General features: G+C 43.5%; 1 protein-coding gene across 1 annotated transcript in view; it reads left to right on the top strand.

Moving 5' to 3' along the window:
• Positions 1-16,812, top strand: part of PPP2R2B (protein phosphatase 2 regulatory subunit Bbeta) — a 478,006-nt gene that overhangs the window by 390,119 nt on the left and 71,075 nt on the right. Inside the window, exon 6 of the mRNA XM_068980314.1 lies at positions 11,711-11,888. Coding sequence (XP_068836415.1) covers positions 11,711-11,888 — 178 coding nt within the window. The remainder of the gene's footprint in view (positions 1-11,710; positions 11,889-16,812) is intronic.

The raw sequence follows: 16,812 nt of genomic DNA, 5'->3' as shown, positions 1-16,812 counted from the left end.
ACACAGTCAAAGGCTTTAGAGTAGTCAATGAAGCAGAAGTAGATGTTTTTCTGGAATTCTCTTGCTTTTTCTATGATTCAGTGGATGTTGGCAATTTGATCTCTGGTTCCTCTGCCTTTCCTAAATCTAGCTTGAACATCTGGAAGTTCTCAGTTCATGTACTGTTGAAGACTAGCTTGAAGAATTTTGAGCATTACTTTGCTAGAATGTGAAATGAGTGCCATTGTGTGGTAATCTGAACATTCTTTGGCATTGCCCTTCTTTAGGATTAGAATGAAAACTGACCTTTTCTAATCCTCTGGCCACTGCTGAGTTTTCTAAATTTGCTGGCATATTGAGTGCAGCACTTTCACAGCATCATCTTTTAGGATTTGAAATAGCTCAACTGGAATTCCATCACCTCCACTATCTTTGTTTGTAGTGATGCTTACTAAGGCGCACTTGACTTCACACTCCAAGACGGCTGGCTCGAGGTAAGCGATCGATCACAGGGGCTTTCAAAACGCTAGTACTTGGATTCCACCCTCCAGGCATTCTGACTTAACAACACTCTCCCCACCACCACCACCCAGTGGAGGGCCCCAGGCATCAGTTTTTAATTAGAAGTCTCCTTTGATTCTAATGTACACCCGGGGATGGGAACCAGACAATGCAATCCTGAAAAGTCACTTTGTTTCTGATTCAGAATATCACTGGTAACCACTACTGCCATCTGTTGGTGGGAGGCAGAACTGACACAGTTTTGTTGCATCGTCTAACAGCTTTATTTATACTTATGAAAGGCTGTGTTTCAGAGCTCTTAGAGATTCCTCTTTGTATACACACACACCTTTTCCGTGTAATGACTTCTCAGGTAACTTCCAGCTCTAAGATTCTTAAAGTTTATATCAAATTTATGCTTACCGTCTTCGATCTGTGGAAGCCACGGTAATAAATGACAGAATATAGTGTGACCCTCCTGAGGTCTTGTTGATCCTTGATTATCAAAGATTCAGTGATACTTATCCCAGTTGTTAATAGGAGAAAGTATATGGGAAGAGTTCAGAAATAGTTCCATCAACAGCAGTTAAAAAAACAAGACAAAAACAATTGTTGTGATTAATCCTAACCAAACTAACTAAAAATTAAACCACTGCCTCTTCCCATCCCATCCCCTTCCCCACCTATAAATGTTAACTGAAATTTTCCTCTACTGTGATATTTTAAGATGTCTCCTTTTTTCCTGTGGAATTGCACAATGTGAAACATCAGGGAAATAACAGGAAAGGCAATGTACAGGGAAGCACACTTTGAGAAATAGCAATGTTGGCAGAAAATGGAAGTGTCTGGGAGAAAAAAAAAAGATAAAACTGGCAGAATTACAGGCTGCTGCATGGGCTGGTAATTAGATACTGAGTTTATCTTCCGAGCGAAAGATATTTTCCCTCTCTTTTTTTGTAGAGAGGCCAAAAGAAGTCAAAGACACTGAGAGCATGAAATTGTTAGTCTGCTATAAAAATCATCTTCGATGCATTGAGTTTAAAAAATATGTATTAATTCCCCAGGCATGTTTTATGGGTTGTGTGTTATTCTTGTAGTTGGCAATAAGGGATAAGCCTTTGAGAGATAGATCCTTCATATGTGTGTGTGTATGTGTGTGTGTGTGTGCATATATATATATATATATATATATATATATATATATATGGACTTTTTAAACCAGAACATATTTATGAACTGAAACTTTTTTCTGCTGATTGTGGAAGTTAATATTGAGTTTCTTTTATCCACCCTTGATTTAGAGTCTTTCCAGAAATATTTTCTTAAGAACTGATTTCTCAGTCTCAGAACTGTTAACCTTTTGATCCGGGTAATTCTTTGCTGCTAAAGGCTGACCTGTACATTGCAGGGCTTTTAGCATCATCCTTGGCCTCTACCCAATAGCATACACCCCATTCTGACAATCAAAACTATCTCCAGACAGTGTCAGATGGCAATTTGGCCTCCAGTGAAGAACCATTTATATAGAGAATGCTTATGGCTCCGTTTTTGGGGGGTGAGCTGTCACTTCAAAAAACAATTTACCTGATTCCCCAATCTAAATTAGAGCCCCTGTTTCTTTTAATGAAAGAATATTTTTGCCTCTCTTGAAGCAATACACATCTTTCTATAGCATCCTAGGCAGTTTGTAACAATGTGTCTACCTTGAGACACTAACTTCTTTCTTCCCTATTAGATTTTAAGTGCCACAACCAACCTGCTTTTGTTCACCCGATACACGTGCCACACAAAGCAGTGATTGGCACTTAATAAATGTTTGTCAAATGAAAGAATATAATTCTCAGATATTTAAGACCCTGAAGCACAAAGCCTGATTTTCTCCAAAGGGGTTTTTCCTCTCAGGCCTATTTCAATCCATATGACAAAGCCAGTAAAAGAAGAACTCAGGGACATATTGAGGCTGTTGAAGGGTGTGATCTGGGAAATCTAAAAATTATATTATTTGGATAGGATTCCCTGGGGGTTTGGCGGGGTGGTGTTGAGTGGCAGTTTCATTCTGGAAACAACAGCTCTAATATGTCGTTATAAACCAGAGCCAACCTCTCACTCCTGCTTTCTGAACTCCATCCACCACTGATCCATGGAGGAAACAAGTTTTTTTATTATTTTTTTTAACCAGGGTGAGGCTTAATGCTCCATTAATTCTCTGAGAGAAAGTGTCGCAGGACCCAGAGAGATGTTCCTAGGGAGGGTGGACCTTGCTCCATACAGACTGCACAAGAGGCCTTTAAATGCTTCTTTTCATGTTCTTTAAAAAATGGAATTAAGATGCATATTTTTTAAGATGAAAAATGACTGGCATTCTTCCCACTGAAAATGGGAAGTAATTTAATTTGTGAGTGGTTTATTTTATTTGACAGTCTTTGTACGTACTCGATTTGGTTTGTTACACCAAATTACCCTTTGATAATGGGTACACAGAATGCCAGACTCTACCCCCCAGGTTGGTTTGATAATTGGATGAACAACCATATTGTTCAAGGTTTTCATGACAATGTGGACAGAAGCTATTAGGAAAACTCCTAACCAGAAAAGCCTTCCGCTTTTTTTTCCCACCAACAAAGTTAATTGCTACCCAGTGACCAGTTATCCCACTAGCCACTTCTCCTGAGCAATGCTGAGTTCTGTAATCATGACTGAATTCCCTGGGTGGATAAAAGGGATGTCTACACTCTGAATCCAATAGAAGTCAGAAAATCTTCCCTAGGCAATCTCTCAGGATGGACTTTTTTTTTTTTTTCTACAACTGGAAGTTCATGGGAAGGATTCTAGTAATAACGATCGTAGGGGCTGTAGCCAGACTGCCAACAAGGGTAATGCCATCTCCTGGTATTTGTATGACCTTGAGCAAGTTTCACCACTTCCTTTACTTCAAGATCCATACCTGTAAAGTGGGAAGAATATTAGTACTTACCTCTTAAGATCACAGTAAGGATTCAATAACATAGTGAGCATAAAGTGTTTAGCACAGTTTGGCAAAAAGTAAGCTCTCCAGAAATGTCTCTTTGATAGATGGTATGTATCAGGCCCTGGGCTAAGTTTTCTTGGCAAAGCTATAGAGGAATGCTATCTGTAACATTATGGAAGAGAGTCTTGACATGGAGAAAGGTGAAGTAAGAAGCCCAGGGCCGCGTGGCTGGTAAATAGCCCAACCAGGATTCAAGGCCAGGTCTACCTGACTCTGAAAACTCTCTAACACCACATAACTTCAAATTTTGTGCTTGTGTACCACCTAGAAGAATTTTGAATAACCACGTACCTTCCTGAGCATCTTTCAGTAGGCAGCTAAGCGCTTCCATCATAACATTAAATACGTAACAGAGGATGTGGCTTCAGAAGTATTTTGAACATAGGCAGTTTAAAATAAAACTGTTATATCACCTTTTTAATGTGTGAAATTTAAACACCATTGTAACTGGATACCTATCAATATCCATTAAAAGAAGAAGGAATAAAGTTCTTTAAAAGTCATAACTTTACATTGTTCCTTTTTCTTCTTTAACTTTGTGTTTTCACTGCAACTTCCTCCAAATAAATGTTGAAAACTCTTTTTGATCATTTCTGTAACAAAAATAGGTTTTTCCCTCCCCATGAATGTATAACTATAAAGCCTTAAAATTCTCTTCTGGATTTAATTATCTCCAAAATTATTAATGGGACACAATTGACCAAAACAGCATAAAACACAATTCTGATTTTATTAGAATTTCAAGTTATAATTTTTGAGATTTTAATTTTATTAGAATTATTTTTTTAGAAATCTTGTTAGAAATTCATATGATAATGAGCTGGGTGATGGGGTCATTTGTGGGGCTTTGATTAAAGATGTCATCTGTCCCTCCCTGAAGTGTTTTATACCATGGATAACACACCCCAGTAAGATTCAGGATGGGGAAGGTTTATCTTTCTTTTCCAAAGATGAGAATGAGAACCTCGACTGTGGGTATATCCTGACATAATTTGATTTTAGGAAGGAAAGTATATTGTTTGTTGGCATTCAGTTGCTAAGTTGTACCTGATTCTTTGTGACCCCATGGCCTGTAGCCCACCAGGTTCCTGTCCATGGGGATTTCCAGGCAAGAATACTGGAGTGGGTTGTCATTTCCTTCTCCGGGGGATCTTCCTGGCCCAGGGATTGAACCCAGGTCTGCTGCATTGGTAGGCGGATTCTTCACCACTAAGTCATGGTTTCCTTTAAAACTATTTCACAAAGTTCTTAGGAAGTCATCACATTCTCCCGTTTGAAGACAGCTCCCCTGCACTGCTTAGCTGGGTCGCTTTGAAACAGGGATATTTATAGCAGGACCCAGTGGCTCTCCCATCTTCAAGATGACTCACTCCCTCTTCCTTGACTATGAAGTCTGAGTGCTTTTTAACTGTTGGCTTTATCCCAAACTTACAGTAATTGTCTTTGGAGAATCACAGAAGATATTTCTTAAAGGAAGTCCAGGAAAGGCATGATGGCAAACATGGAGTGAGGCTGAAATCTGGAACTTTCTACCCTTTCCTCCAGCTTTCCCATTTAGTGCTTCTAGAGGGAATGGTGTAGTCAGCCCAGACCCCACGAGTCCTTAAACCTGTGGTCCCAGAGCACCGGGGTCAGAGTTCCCTGCACCAAGGAAAAGGTGGACAGCTCCCACCTCTTGCTTGTCTAGATCAAACAAACATGGTTTTAGCTTCCCAAAAGAGCTGATTATGAACAAGAAGGAGTGGGTAGGGGGTTGCATATTCTCTGCCCCCACTAAGCTTCATAAGAATACTCTGTGTTGACTGTCCAACATATAGTAAATGGTTAATAAATGTTTGGGGAAGGTTTTATCTAGGGCCAGCATGTGGTCATGACATTGCTATGTGAACTTCCTAACTGATGACACAGAACCCCCCTAACCCCCTCGCCTGGATATATGCTATCATTCTCAGTATAGAGTAATCTCAGTTACTGGGGAGGGTGGGGAGCATCTGTTGAATATTGACAAGGAAATACAAGCAAACATGGATGTAAGTTGGTAGCAATTTTTTCAAAAGGCCCAGTCATGTCAATTATGTTGATTGTACTTAGTATCCAAGGGTATTCACATTTGTGTGCTGAACTCGGTCAGGTTCCACCCAAAGTTACCAAACAGCTGGAATCCATGCACATCCTTGTACCAGTGGACTCCTCTCTCTCCCTTCTCCATGGCTGCAACTTTTCCTCTGTTCTTGAGCTCCTCTCCAGCCATCTCTTCTCTCTCAGGCTCTTGCCTTGAATCTGTCAACTTATGGAGGCTCTGGAGGTTGCCGTGGTGAGCACAGCTGTGGTTTTTCCTCTGTGAGGAGCCCTCACCTCCAGCCCCTCCCCGGCTGTGCATTTTCACAGATGTCATGTAAAGTGGGGGCCCTCAGGGGCTTCCAGGACTGTGTCCCCCTTTCTCCATGTGTCTCCAAAGGGGCCTCTGTGACCTGCTGACACACACTTAGGTGCCACAGAAGACTGTGATGCATCACCACCAAGGTCACCGAATAAACCAAATGACAGTGACATTCGTTTTGTTAGTGAATGGATTCTGGGAGGTGAAAGATGGTCTTGTGTTTCCCAAGAACAGAGGCAGGAAAGACAATGAGAAAGGTGTGAAGGAGGAAGACTGAAAGATGGGTAGAGAGAAACAGAAGGTGGGGAGAAAGAAGGGCGAGAGAGCAACAAGGAAGGGCTTTCTTAACAGGGAGGGGTCAGTACTGGGCAGCCAGTGATCTTCCTATCCCCACAATCACACCTGTGACCCAGCCCTGACTTCTGATCTTCCATCTCCTGCCACTGTCTTCCCTGCTCACTCCTCTCCAACCACAGAGGCCCTTCCCTGTTCCTTCTATCCTCTGAGCGCTTGCCAACCTCAGGGCCTTTGCACTTGCTGTTTCCTCTGCCTGGAATGCTCTTCTCCAGAGCGCCACGTGGCTGCTGATCTCCCTACATTCGGCTCTCAGCTCAAATATCCCGCCCCCAAGGGAGGCCTCCCATCCCCGCTCCACTCTCATCAGCTCTCCATCCCCTCACCAAGCTCAGGGTTTTCTTCATGTCTGATGTGGAGGAAGACTTTATTTTGCATTTTGAGTGAAGAGAAAATCACTGCCCACCCCCTCCATGCCCAGAAACCCACAGAATCACACTCTTCACCTTGTACTTTCCTCCCTCCCATCTGAGCTCTGCACATACTGGTCTCCCCAGCTGAAGCACCGCTCCCTCTCCTCCTCGTCCCCCACTTTCACCTGGTGGATTCCCACAAACCTATCACCTCCCACTCGCTCAGCAGTCCTCTCCTTTCTGAGGTCTCCCTTGTGCTCCCCAAGCAGATAAAAGCCCATTTAGCTGACACTGCCCTGGGCAGTGCCTGCTGATGTCCATGACAGCCAGACGCCCTACACTGAAACGCCCGTGTACTCGCTTGTCTCTCCCACACACCCGAGCGTGCCCCTTCAGGCCCAGAGGACAGAGCGGCCAAGGACTTAGATTCCAGAGTCAAGGAGTGCCAGGCCTGAGCATGAGCTGTGTGACTTGATACAAATTACTTAACCTCTCTGGTCATTTCCTCATCTGTGCAGCAGAGACCATATTCACTGAGCTAAACCATAGGCTACTGATGAGGATTCGCTGATGAACTGCTTAAGAGTTGCTTAACTTTATAAGCAGTAAGCTGGGTCAGAGGATGGTGAGTGGAGGATGTGCCATGTGAGGTGGGGTAGGGGTAGGGGCACAGAAGACCTCTCTCAAGGGGTGATCATTGAACAGAGCCCTGAATCGTGTGGGGAAGGAGCCCCAGGGCACTCTGGGGTTCTCCACATCCCACTAATATCCAGCTGACATAGATGTCTATAAGCCTCGTGGAAGGATAGACTCTGAGGCTGCTCTCTTGGTCTGTGAAACTTTATTTGGTGGATACTCTAACACAGTACTGGTTGTCTTGACAACCAGGCTGCGTTGCTTATGCTTTGCAATCATGCTCAGGGCTATGAGCTGAAATTGAATCAGGGTTGGGGAGGAGTATGGGGTGCCTAGGGAGGGGCAAGGATTCCAGCAGCACAGTCCTTGGCCACCTGCAGCCTCCAAGGGCCAAGGGTGGCCCTGTTCTCATTCGCAAGCCTACTGGAGCACCAGCCTTGTCTCAGGGGGGTCTTGCCCCACAGCCACTGCCGAGAAAAAGAGGGTGTGAACCACCAGTTGAAGGTCCTGGCTTGATCCTGCAGTGTGTCGGGTCCTGTGGAGAACAGCTCAGGCACCTGGTATCGGGACAGAGGAAGCGATCAGATGAGTGGCAGAAAGTCGGGTTGTGCTGGCAACCCCCACCGGGTGACCATGGGCATGGCACGTCACCTCTGGGGTTCCTGACTTCCTCATCTGCAGAATTCAGGAACTGTCTGTGGTGGTTGGTCTCAAACTTTCCTTATCCATAGTTACTTAAGCAAGATGTGAGAATCCAAACATACTACCAAGAATGCTGAAGGTCGTAAGGCCTAGACACCACGGCCTCCCACTGTGCCCCCTCCCCCCACCGACACACACATATCATGTGACAGCCTCGAAAGAGACTCCAGGGTCCTTCCACGACTCAGTGTTTCACGAGTCAGTGTCACATCCAGATGGCACAGAGTCCTTCCAGAGTGTTAGCGTGAACCGCATGAAGTTACTGACATGTGACCATTTTTGACTTGCAAAAGTGGCATTTTCGTATTTCGTCCTAAGCATTTCTTTTGCAGCAGCAGTTCTCTGGGCTCACTCTGGAACTACATTGTCCCAGTTCAGCTCCGCTCCTTCCTCTCTGTGTGACGTCAGACAGGATATTTCACCTCCCCCGTAAAATGGCAAACAAGGACTTTTCCTCATGAGGTCGGCTACTGATAGGGCTGAAGGGCACGGGTGCTCTAACTCAGTGACTGCTAGTACAGGAAGCCCTCCCTGATCTTACAGGGAAGACCCAAATGATTGCCCATGGTCTGAACTCAGGGAACCGTATCCCACTCTTCTCCCCGCCTGGCCCCAGAAAGAGCATGTATCCAGAGCAGATAGGAAACAGTCCCAGCGAGGTTTCCTAACTGGTCATCCTGTCCAGTTGGTAAGCTTGAACCACCTTACCTCCTTCTTCCTCCTTTGACACGGTGTCCCTGGACAGTGAACAGCCTTGACCTGGGCGTGGGGAGGGTGTTGGAACATCATGAGTGATGTTTGTCGCCTGGCTTATCTGGGCAGAGCATTAGCGCTCCCTCCCCAGATACCTACCCAGAGCTTTCCCATTAAGTGCTACATCATGGAGTATGTCAGCCTGAATTAGCAGGCAGGCCTGTCACATGAAGCTGAAGCTCTGAGCTGGCAGCTCCCACTTGGTAATGCCTCTTGATCCTAGCTGTCATGTTCCCTCCCCGCATTGCCACAGCCACAGGAAGCCTGTGCAGACAGTGAGGGGAATGAAGGAGGCCCAGGGAAGAGTTTAGGCAAAGCCCCAGGAAGTCCTCACAGATTCCATTGCTTCCCTAGCCCTGGGGAACCTGCTTTCAGTGCCACTACCTCGAGGAGGTGAGCGGAAGTAGGGGAATACAGAGCTCAAAAGCTCCAGGTAGGGAATTCCTTTGTGACAAACCTCAAAGCAGGGCATGTATCTATGAAAGCGCATGGAATAGACACCCTATTCAAATGCCATGAACATCTCCAACCCCAAATTAAGATTTCTAGAAGCAGCTTAACTGCAGAATTCTACAACTAGCACTACCTTTATTACTGCCCGTAATTCTATCAACTCCATAAATTCTATGGGCCCTGTACTCATGTCCCTTACAGAGCATTTATCACTTCCTATCATGTATAATATCTGAGTGTGGTGTGATACAGTGGGAAAAGCACTAGCTTTGCAGTCAGATAGACTCTGCAATCATATTCAGACTATGTTTCCTACAGCTGGGCAATTCTGGGCCACTGACTTAGCTTCTCTGAGCCTGAGTTTTCTCTTTATCATAGTACTTTGTACTACTACTATCTGTTTCACAGAGTTGTCAAAAGAATTTCCTGAAGTGGGGCTTGAAGGATGATTGACACAGTCAGTGCCCATTAAATATGTGTGGGAGAGTTTCTAAGGCACTTTTCTTACCCATTACAAAGCCTTAACTCAGAATAGTATCAGTATATCACCTTCCTTTTCAAAGTTCTACTTCATTCATCCTCTATAATTTGTTCTCCGCACTACATCAGGAATGATCTCACTGAAACTTTGATCCTTATCATATCAAAATCATTGAAGAATCTTTTGATTTCTTCCCATATCTCTTGGGCTGGTGGGCTACAGTCCATGGGGTCACAAAGAGTTAGACACGACTGACTAACACTTTCACTTTTCACTTTCATTTATCTTAGGGTGGTGGCAAAAATCTCTTTGGGGGCCTGCCTCTTGCCTACCCTGTCACTTCATCTCCCACCGTGGTTCTCATCACTCTCTGTCTCAACTACACTGACCCACTGATATTTCATTCTTGCGTTACCCTCACCATAGGACCTTTGCACATGCTCTTTCCGCTGACTGGAGCATTCCTCCTTCCCCTCCTGACCTAGTAAATCCCTTCTCCTCCTTTAAGTCATCCAGTTCATACTTCCTCCGCAAAACCTCTGCAGACCTCCACGACCAGGTTAAATCCTTCTGTGTGCTGTTTCCTCTCCTTTGGGGTGCTTACTACATTTTATTATGAGATGATTTCGTACCTGCCTCCACCATCTGGGCCAGCCAGATGAAGGCAGCTGTCTGGTTTGGCTCCCCAGTTGAATGTCCCCTCTGTCCCCCTACACTAGGACCTTGTACAGAGCTCAAGAAAATGTTGTTGAAAGGGTGAATAGAAGGTTGAACTGAAGGGCAAATCATCTCAACAGATCCCAACCACCCTTCATGATAAGTAGGACACAGTGGATATTTCAGATAGTATAACCAGAGCCCAGAAGGGGCAAGATAATTGCTCAAGCTCACACAGCCTGTCAGTGAGGGGTGAATCTGTGGTCAGAACCAGCTCTCTTAGTTTTTGCCTTCCCTGGGCCTTTGCTATAGAACCATCATCCACAGCAAGGTAGAGGGCTTATGAAGACTTTCCCTTCCATCCCACTCCTGGTTTTTAGAGGATCCCTGGTTCTTGCTACATCCACATCTCAACCTTCTCTGATTTCCAGGATATCCAGTGCCGCATTTGTATAGGATTCTGTGTTTCTTCTGAATTCTTCATTCAACTTTTTTTTTTAAGATTTTTGTGATGTGGACCATTCTTAAAGTCTTTTTTTAATTTGTTACAATATTGCCTCTGTTTTATGTTTTGTTTTTTGGGGGTCACAAGGCACGTGAAATCTTAGCCCCCCAACCAGGGATCGAACCTGTACCCCCTGCATTAGAAGGCGAAGTCTTAATCACTGGACCACCAGGAAAGTCCCTTGTGTGCAAAACTATTTAACTGTCTGATTCTTTGACCCATAAGAAGATAATGATTGTTCACATATTCTCTCTCATTCATTCAACAAATACTACGTATCCTTCATATATCAGTAAGATGACCATATAATTTATTGTCCAAATGAGGACAGTTTTGACATGACAGTGTACATTGCCTTGTTGATATACAGGTTAAACCAAGATCTTCCCAGATAAAACAATGGGTTCCCTATATTTTAATGACTGATTTTGGGCTACTAGAATCGGGTGATTATATGCTTTCCCAAAATTATGTTTAAAAGATTAAAGATAGAACCAGGATGGGGCCTAAGCTCCCAAAGCCATGAAGACTAAATTTTAATCTCAGTTGAACTAGACATTTCTAAAAATTTCTACAACTTCCTTTTGAAAATTGATTTCATGTTTTAAAAAACAAACAATCTGGAACAACATCTCTGGCAGCTGTTCCCCTGAGAGGAGGCCACTTGAAAAAAAATCTTAGAGTCTATAAAGGATGAAATTGCCCATCAGGGCTAAGGGATGGTGACATTTTTTTTAAAGAATGAAACTAAAAGGCACCAAAGGGAATCGGAACAGCATGTAATTTATCAGTCTCTTTCTCTACCTTAGATCTCCTTTGATGTGATGTGGTCGTGATTTTGTGTGTGATAATGAATGATATAAACACGCACACTCTTTCCTAATGAAGAGCTTTGGTTCTGAAGCAGTTTCTTTCTCTTGCATCCCAGGTGCCTGTCCTGAGACCCATGGACCTGATGGTGGAGGCCACCCCGCGAAGAGTATTTGCCAACGCGCACACATATCATATCAACTCTATTTCAGTCAACAGCGACTATGAAACCTACATGTCAGCTGATGACCTGAGAATTAACCTATGGAACTTTGAAATAACCAATCAGAGTTTTAGTATCCTTTCTTTGGGGCCAATAACTAGTTGGCTTGAATCAAGACTATTCAGGTATGAGCAAGCTTGGGAGGAAATGGAATAGAAAGGGTCAATCACTATCAAAGACTTAGCACTTGTGGAGTTCTGTTCCCTTTAAAATTATATTGTTTGTGATACTCTTTCATCCAAAGTTAGGGAGGTATTGAATTGCAAGTAGTGAACCAGGACTACCTTTGGGTTAGAACACTAAATCACTTCCTTTATGCAGAAGCATTTGTGTGTCATGAATTAGAACTTTATCAGCTATAAGGCCAGACCCTAGAGTTCAGTGTAAGGTTCCTTCCTCTTGTTGATGGATTCACAAATGGCCTGTATCTACATTATGGACCACAGTTGCACAGGAGATGGTTTTCATTGTATCATAATAATGAAAGTAATAGTGGATTTGTTGAATTCCAGGCACTGCGCTGGGAGCTTAACATATAGAAAAGTGCACATATCATAACTGTCCAGCTTGATGAATTTTCACAGGCAGAGGACTCCTGTATAAGTAACAGCTAAATCAGAAAATCAAACTTGATTAGCAATGCTCATGTCCCCATCATACTTCTTCAGTCTCTTCCTGCCAAGACTATATTGGATATAACAACCCCATATTGAAATTATTATTATCTTCTGTTTAGCTCATATTTAAAGAAATCAAGACAACTGCTGAATGAGTAGATGACCCAGCATTCTCGTCCTACTATGTTGACCCTATATTTAATATTAAAATCAATCATTCATTCAACACCTATCATGTGGTCCATCCCACCACAGACCTGACTTTTCACTTGAATTCCCAATCTTAATGATTTCACCACCCAGGCAGCTGAGTAACTGAAGTAAGAGTCAATATTGATCTTTTCTCCCAGTCACCAGCCTGTCCACCCCGCAACCCAGTTTGTCCACGAGCCCTGGCTTTGCTTCCTCTAAAATGTACCTCAAATCAACTCATCTCTCTCCATCTCCACTCCTGCCAACCCACACTAGTACCGGCCATGGTTCTTTCACCTTTGTGACTGCAGTAATCTACTCGCTGTCCTACACGATACATGTCCCACATAACAGAGTGGGCCTTTCCACATGTAATTCATTTATCATTCCTCCCAGGACTAAACCACACTGGTAGTTTCTTTTGAGCTTAGAATAAGTGTCCAAGTTCTTAATCTTGGACTGTAAGCTTTCACATGATCGTGTCCCTGCCTCCCTCTTTGCTGTCTTGTCATACCACTCTCCCCTAGGTCACTCTTCTTCAGCCACCTAACCTCTTTTCTGTTCCCCGGTAATGCTTGTTCTTCCTTCCATTCTCTGCACTTGTTGTTCCGTCTTCCTGGAATACTTTGCCCCCACGGTCCCCAGGGCTGACTTTTTACATGTCATCATATAGACTTCAATCTCCTGTCACCTCCTTAGAGGCACTGCCTCCCACTAACTCCCAAGTAACCCCCAATAACCTTCTATCCCCATTAACTTCATAACGTGTCACTATTTGTAACTGTTTCTTTTTAATTTAATTTGTGTATTTTGGGTTTCCCTGTCTTTGAATGTGAATTTTATGAGAGAAGGAACTTTGTATGATCCACTCCTGTATCCCAGTACCTAGAATATTCTGACACACAGAAAGTACCATTTGATTGGACGTGTCAAGTTTGAACTACTAGTAGGTCACGAAAGTGGGGATAATCCATTCGATAATCGATAATGAAATAGAATCTGGCCATTTCACCATAAGAGTATATTAGTTATAGTAAAGCTCTGAATGTTCTGATATGAAATAGAGTCCATAATGGCTCAAGCATATGAAAGATTATTTCTCTTGTAAAGTCCAATATTGCTGATCTCCATCAGCAAGCAGCCTCCTCCAATCAGTGATTCAGAGATTCAGGTTCTTCCCATCTTGCGGTTCCCAGTGTCACCAAGCCTCATCTGCATCTGTACAGCAGAAGAGGAAGATGGTGTCGGACCACACAAGGAGACTCCTATGAGCCAGGTTCTAAATTACATGCATTCCATCAGCTAGAACTCAATCGCATGAGCACCTCTAACTGTGAGGCTGGCTGGGAAATGTGGTACAGCTGTCGCACATAAATAAAAAGACCTGGTTTAGATGCTCAGTCACCAGGTCTCCACCACAGAAGGGTCTCCCAAGGCTTTTCAGGGAAGGCAGCTCTAAGCCAGTGGTGGGGATTATGGAGACTGAGACCTGACCACTAAGGCCATGACTGGCATCTTTTGTTGATCACAGAGCAGATGGGACATATTGTCTGAGCCTAGAAGAATCTGCCCACAGATTTTGCCTGGAAGTGCAGCTGCTAACAGAACGAGTGTGGGTGGTGGTTCCCTGTCTGCCTTGACGTCTATTCCAAGAGCCAGAAATCTGTTCAGGCTCAGCTGCTGTCACTCTGAGCTTCTGCTGCCCCAGTCTAGGTGACATGTTTTCTGAATTTTGCCTCTAGGGCTTCAAGAGGGAGCGAAGTTTCTTTAGGCACTTTAGGAGACAGATGCCTTGGGGAGAACGCAAAGGGGAAGTATTAATAGCGTAGTTGAGGTTATATTCTGCAGATGTGTGACAGCCTGCCAGATGCTGGCATACAAATGAGCCCATGCCATTCACCCTTAAAACAGCCATATGTAAAATAATCATTGTCATCATGAGAATGATGATAACTGATATCTATATAGTTATTTTCATCCAAACCGCCCTGAGCACTGAGCAGACTATACAAACTTGGACCCTTTAGCTTGCTGTCTCTGAAGTGCAGCCGCCTCTGGGGTAGGAAGCAGCCATCTTTCAAAGCAGCCTTGGAAAAGCACCAACCACCAGACAGGTCCTCTTAAATCAGATGTTGTTTAGTGTCATTTCCATGGTGCTTCTTCTCCACTAAAAGAGGCAGAAGAGACATGGTTCTGGATAGAAACGTGTGGGATTCCCAAAGTATGGTATGAGTAACCCTGACATGGGAGGCAAGCTGCTTCTAAATACTATGTGGATGTTGTTTGTCTTCATAATTACATATTTATAACAATGAATATTATAAAATACAACTGTCATATCCTATGATATCACAGATACTGAAAAATCCGTTTAAATTATATAGTGCGTGTATGTAAGGAAAAATACTAGTAGCCATTAAGGCAAGTAGTGTTGCAATATGGTTTTTCAAAGTCATAGCTTCCAGTGACTAGCATTTGGTGTGACATTGACATTGTGCTTGAGAACACAGTCTTTGGAGTCCAATAAGCCTAAAGTTCTCACCCAGCTCTACTACTTGCTGGCTGTGTAAGCTTTAACATGGCTCTTAACTTAGCCAAGTCCCTACATCATGATCTGTAGAGAAGAGCTCTGTCAAAGAGGATTGTTTGAATTTTGTAAAAGGTGTTTATAAACATGCACATATACTCATACATATGCGTATATATGTGTACATATACGCTTAGGGCAGTACCTTGCTAAGTAAATGATCAGTTAACAGGGACCACACAATCCTAATTATCATAATGATTATTTAGTTGTATTTATCTCTTGCTGCACTGGGTCTTTGTTGCTGTGCTCAGGCTTTCTCTGGTTGTGGTGAGTGGGGATTCTCCAGTTGTGCCACATGGGCTTCCCATTGTGGCAGCTTCTGTTGCACAGCGTGGGCTCCAGGCACATGGCTGCAGTAGTTGTGGCTCATGGACTTTTGAGCACTGACTCAGGAGTCATGGGGCAGGGGCTTAGTTGCCTTATGGCATGTGGAATCTTCCCGGACCAAGGATCGAACCCGTGTCCCCTGTTTTGGCAGGTGGAGTTCTTAACCACAGGACCACCAGGGAAGTCTACAGTCATAATTATTGTTGAAAGTAAAAGGAAACTAGAAAAGTTGAGTGTTAGAAGGGTAGATTCTATTCTGTTGAATTTATTATCTGGGTCTTCTCAGTTCTAGACACCCCCTTCAGTTCTGCTGTTTGGTGTTCTTTGCAAGATGTTGCTCATTATATCCTAGTTACCAGATATCTGCAAGGTCTCTGAGGTCCAGGCCTTGTGTTTAGCACCATATCAGAGGGAGAGATTCCTAGCCTTATGGCACCTGGTCTTGTATCCTCTTCCTTCCAGCCATAGTCAGCCTGTCCCTGTTTTGTGTAACAGGTTCTAGCATAACATGGCCAGACTTTGGCCTTAATGGGTTAACTACATCAGGACAATAACAACTCATTTCTAGATTAGTGCTTTTCTAGGGCAAAAGGCAGCCCTGACTTTTCAATAAAGGAAGGATATTTCTTAATTATGAAAAGTATGATATACCTAGGATCCTTTGAACTCTGTTCTCAGTTCTAAGAAGGAGTTGACCCTGGGCTTCTACCTAGTCCATTTTGGAACCTATTAAATAAATCCATATCAAGTAAAAGTAATGATACAGCCCTCCACAACTATATACTGAGACCTAGTTTGTGCTAGGCACTGCATTAAGCCACGGAGATACAAGAATAAAAAGAAACAAATTTTCTGCCTTTAGAATGACATTAATCAAATAATCACACTAATGAATATATAATTAAAAACTGAAGTAAACCCTGCAAAGAAAGGAAATATGGTTTGGTGAATGCATATTTTAAAACCTGATGTAGACTAGGGAATAAAAGAAGGCTTTGCTGAGGAACTGATTGTTGAGTTGAGATTTGTCAGAAGATGAGCATGAGCTAACTTGGTAAAGATCAGTCCATCATGTACAAAGATCCTGTGGTAGGAGGGAGCATGATGTATTGGTGGAACTCAAGGAGGTCCAGAGAGTGAAGTAAATTTGTAAGCAAGGCTGGAAACATCAGCAAAGGACATACCTTGTGTAACCCCAGTCTCCAGACATGAGACAGAGGATTTCTCTGGGAGAAACCAACTGGATTCCAGGGTGCCTCATCTCTGAATTG

This window comes from Capricornis sumatraensis, chromosome 9 (genome assembly GCF_032405125.1).
Source record: "Capricornis sumatraensis isolate serow.1 chromosome 9, serow.2, whole genome shotgun sequence".
Taxonomy (NCBI): Eukaryota; Metazoa; Chordata; class Mammalia; order Artiodactyla; family Bovidae; genus Capricornis; species Capricornis sumatraensis.
This window is presented reverse-complemented; position numbering and strand designations above follow the sequence as displayed.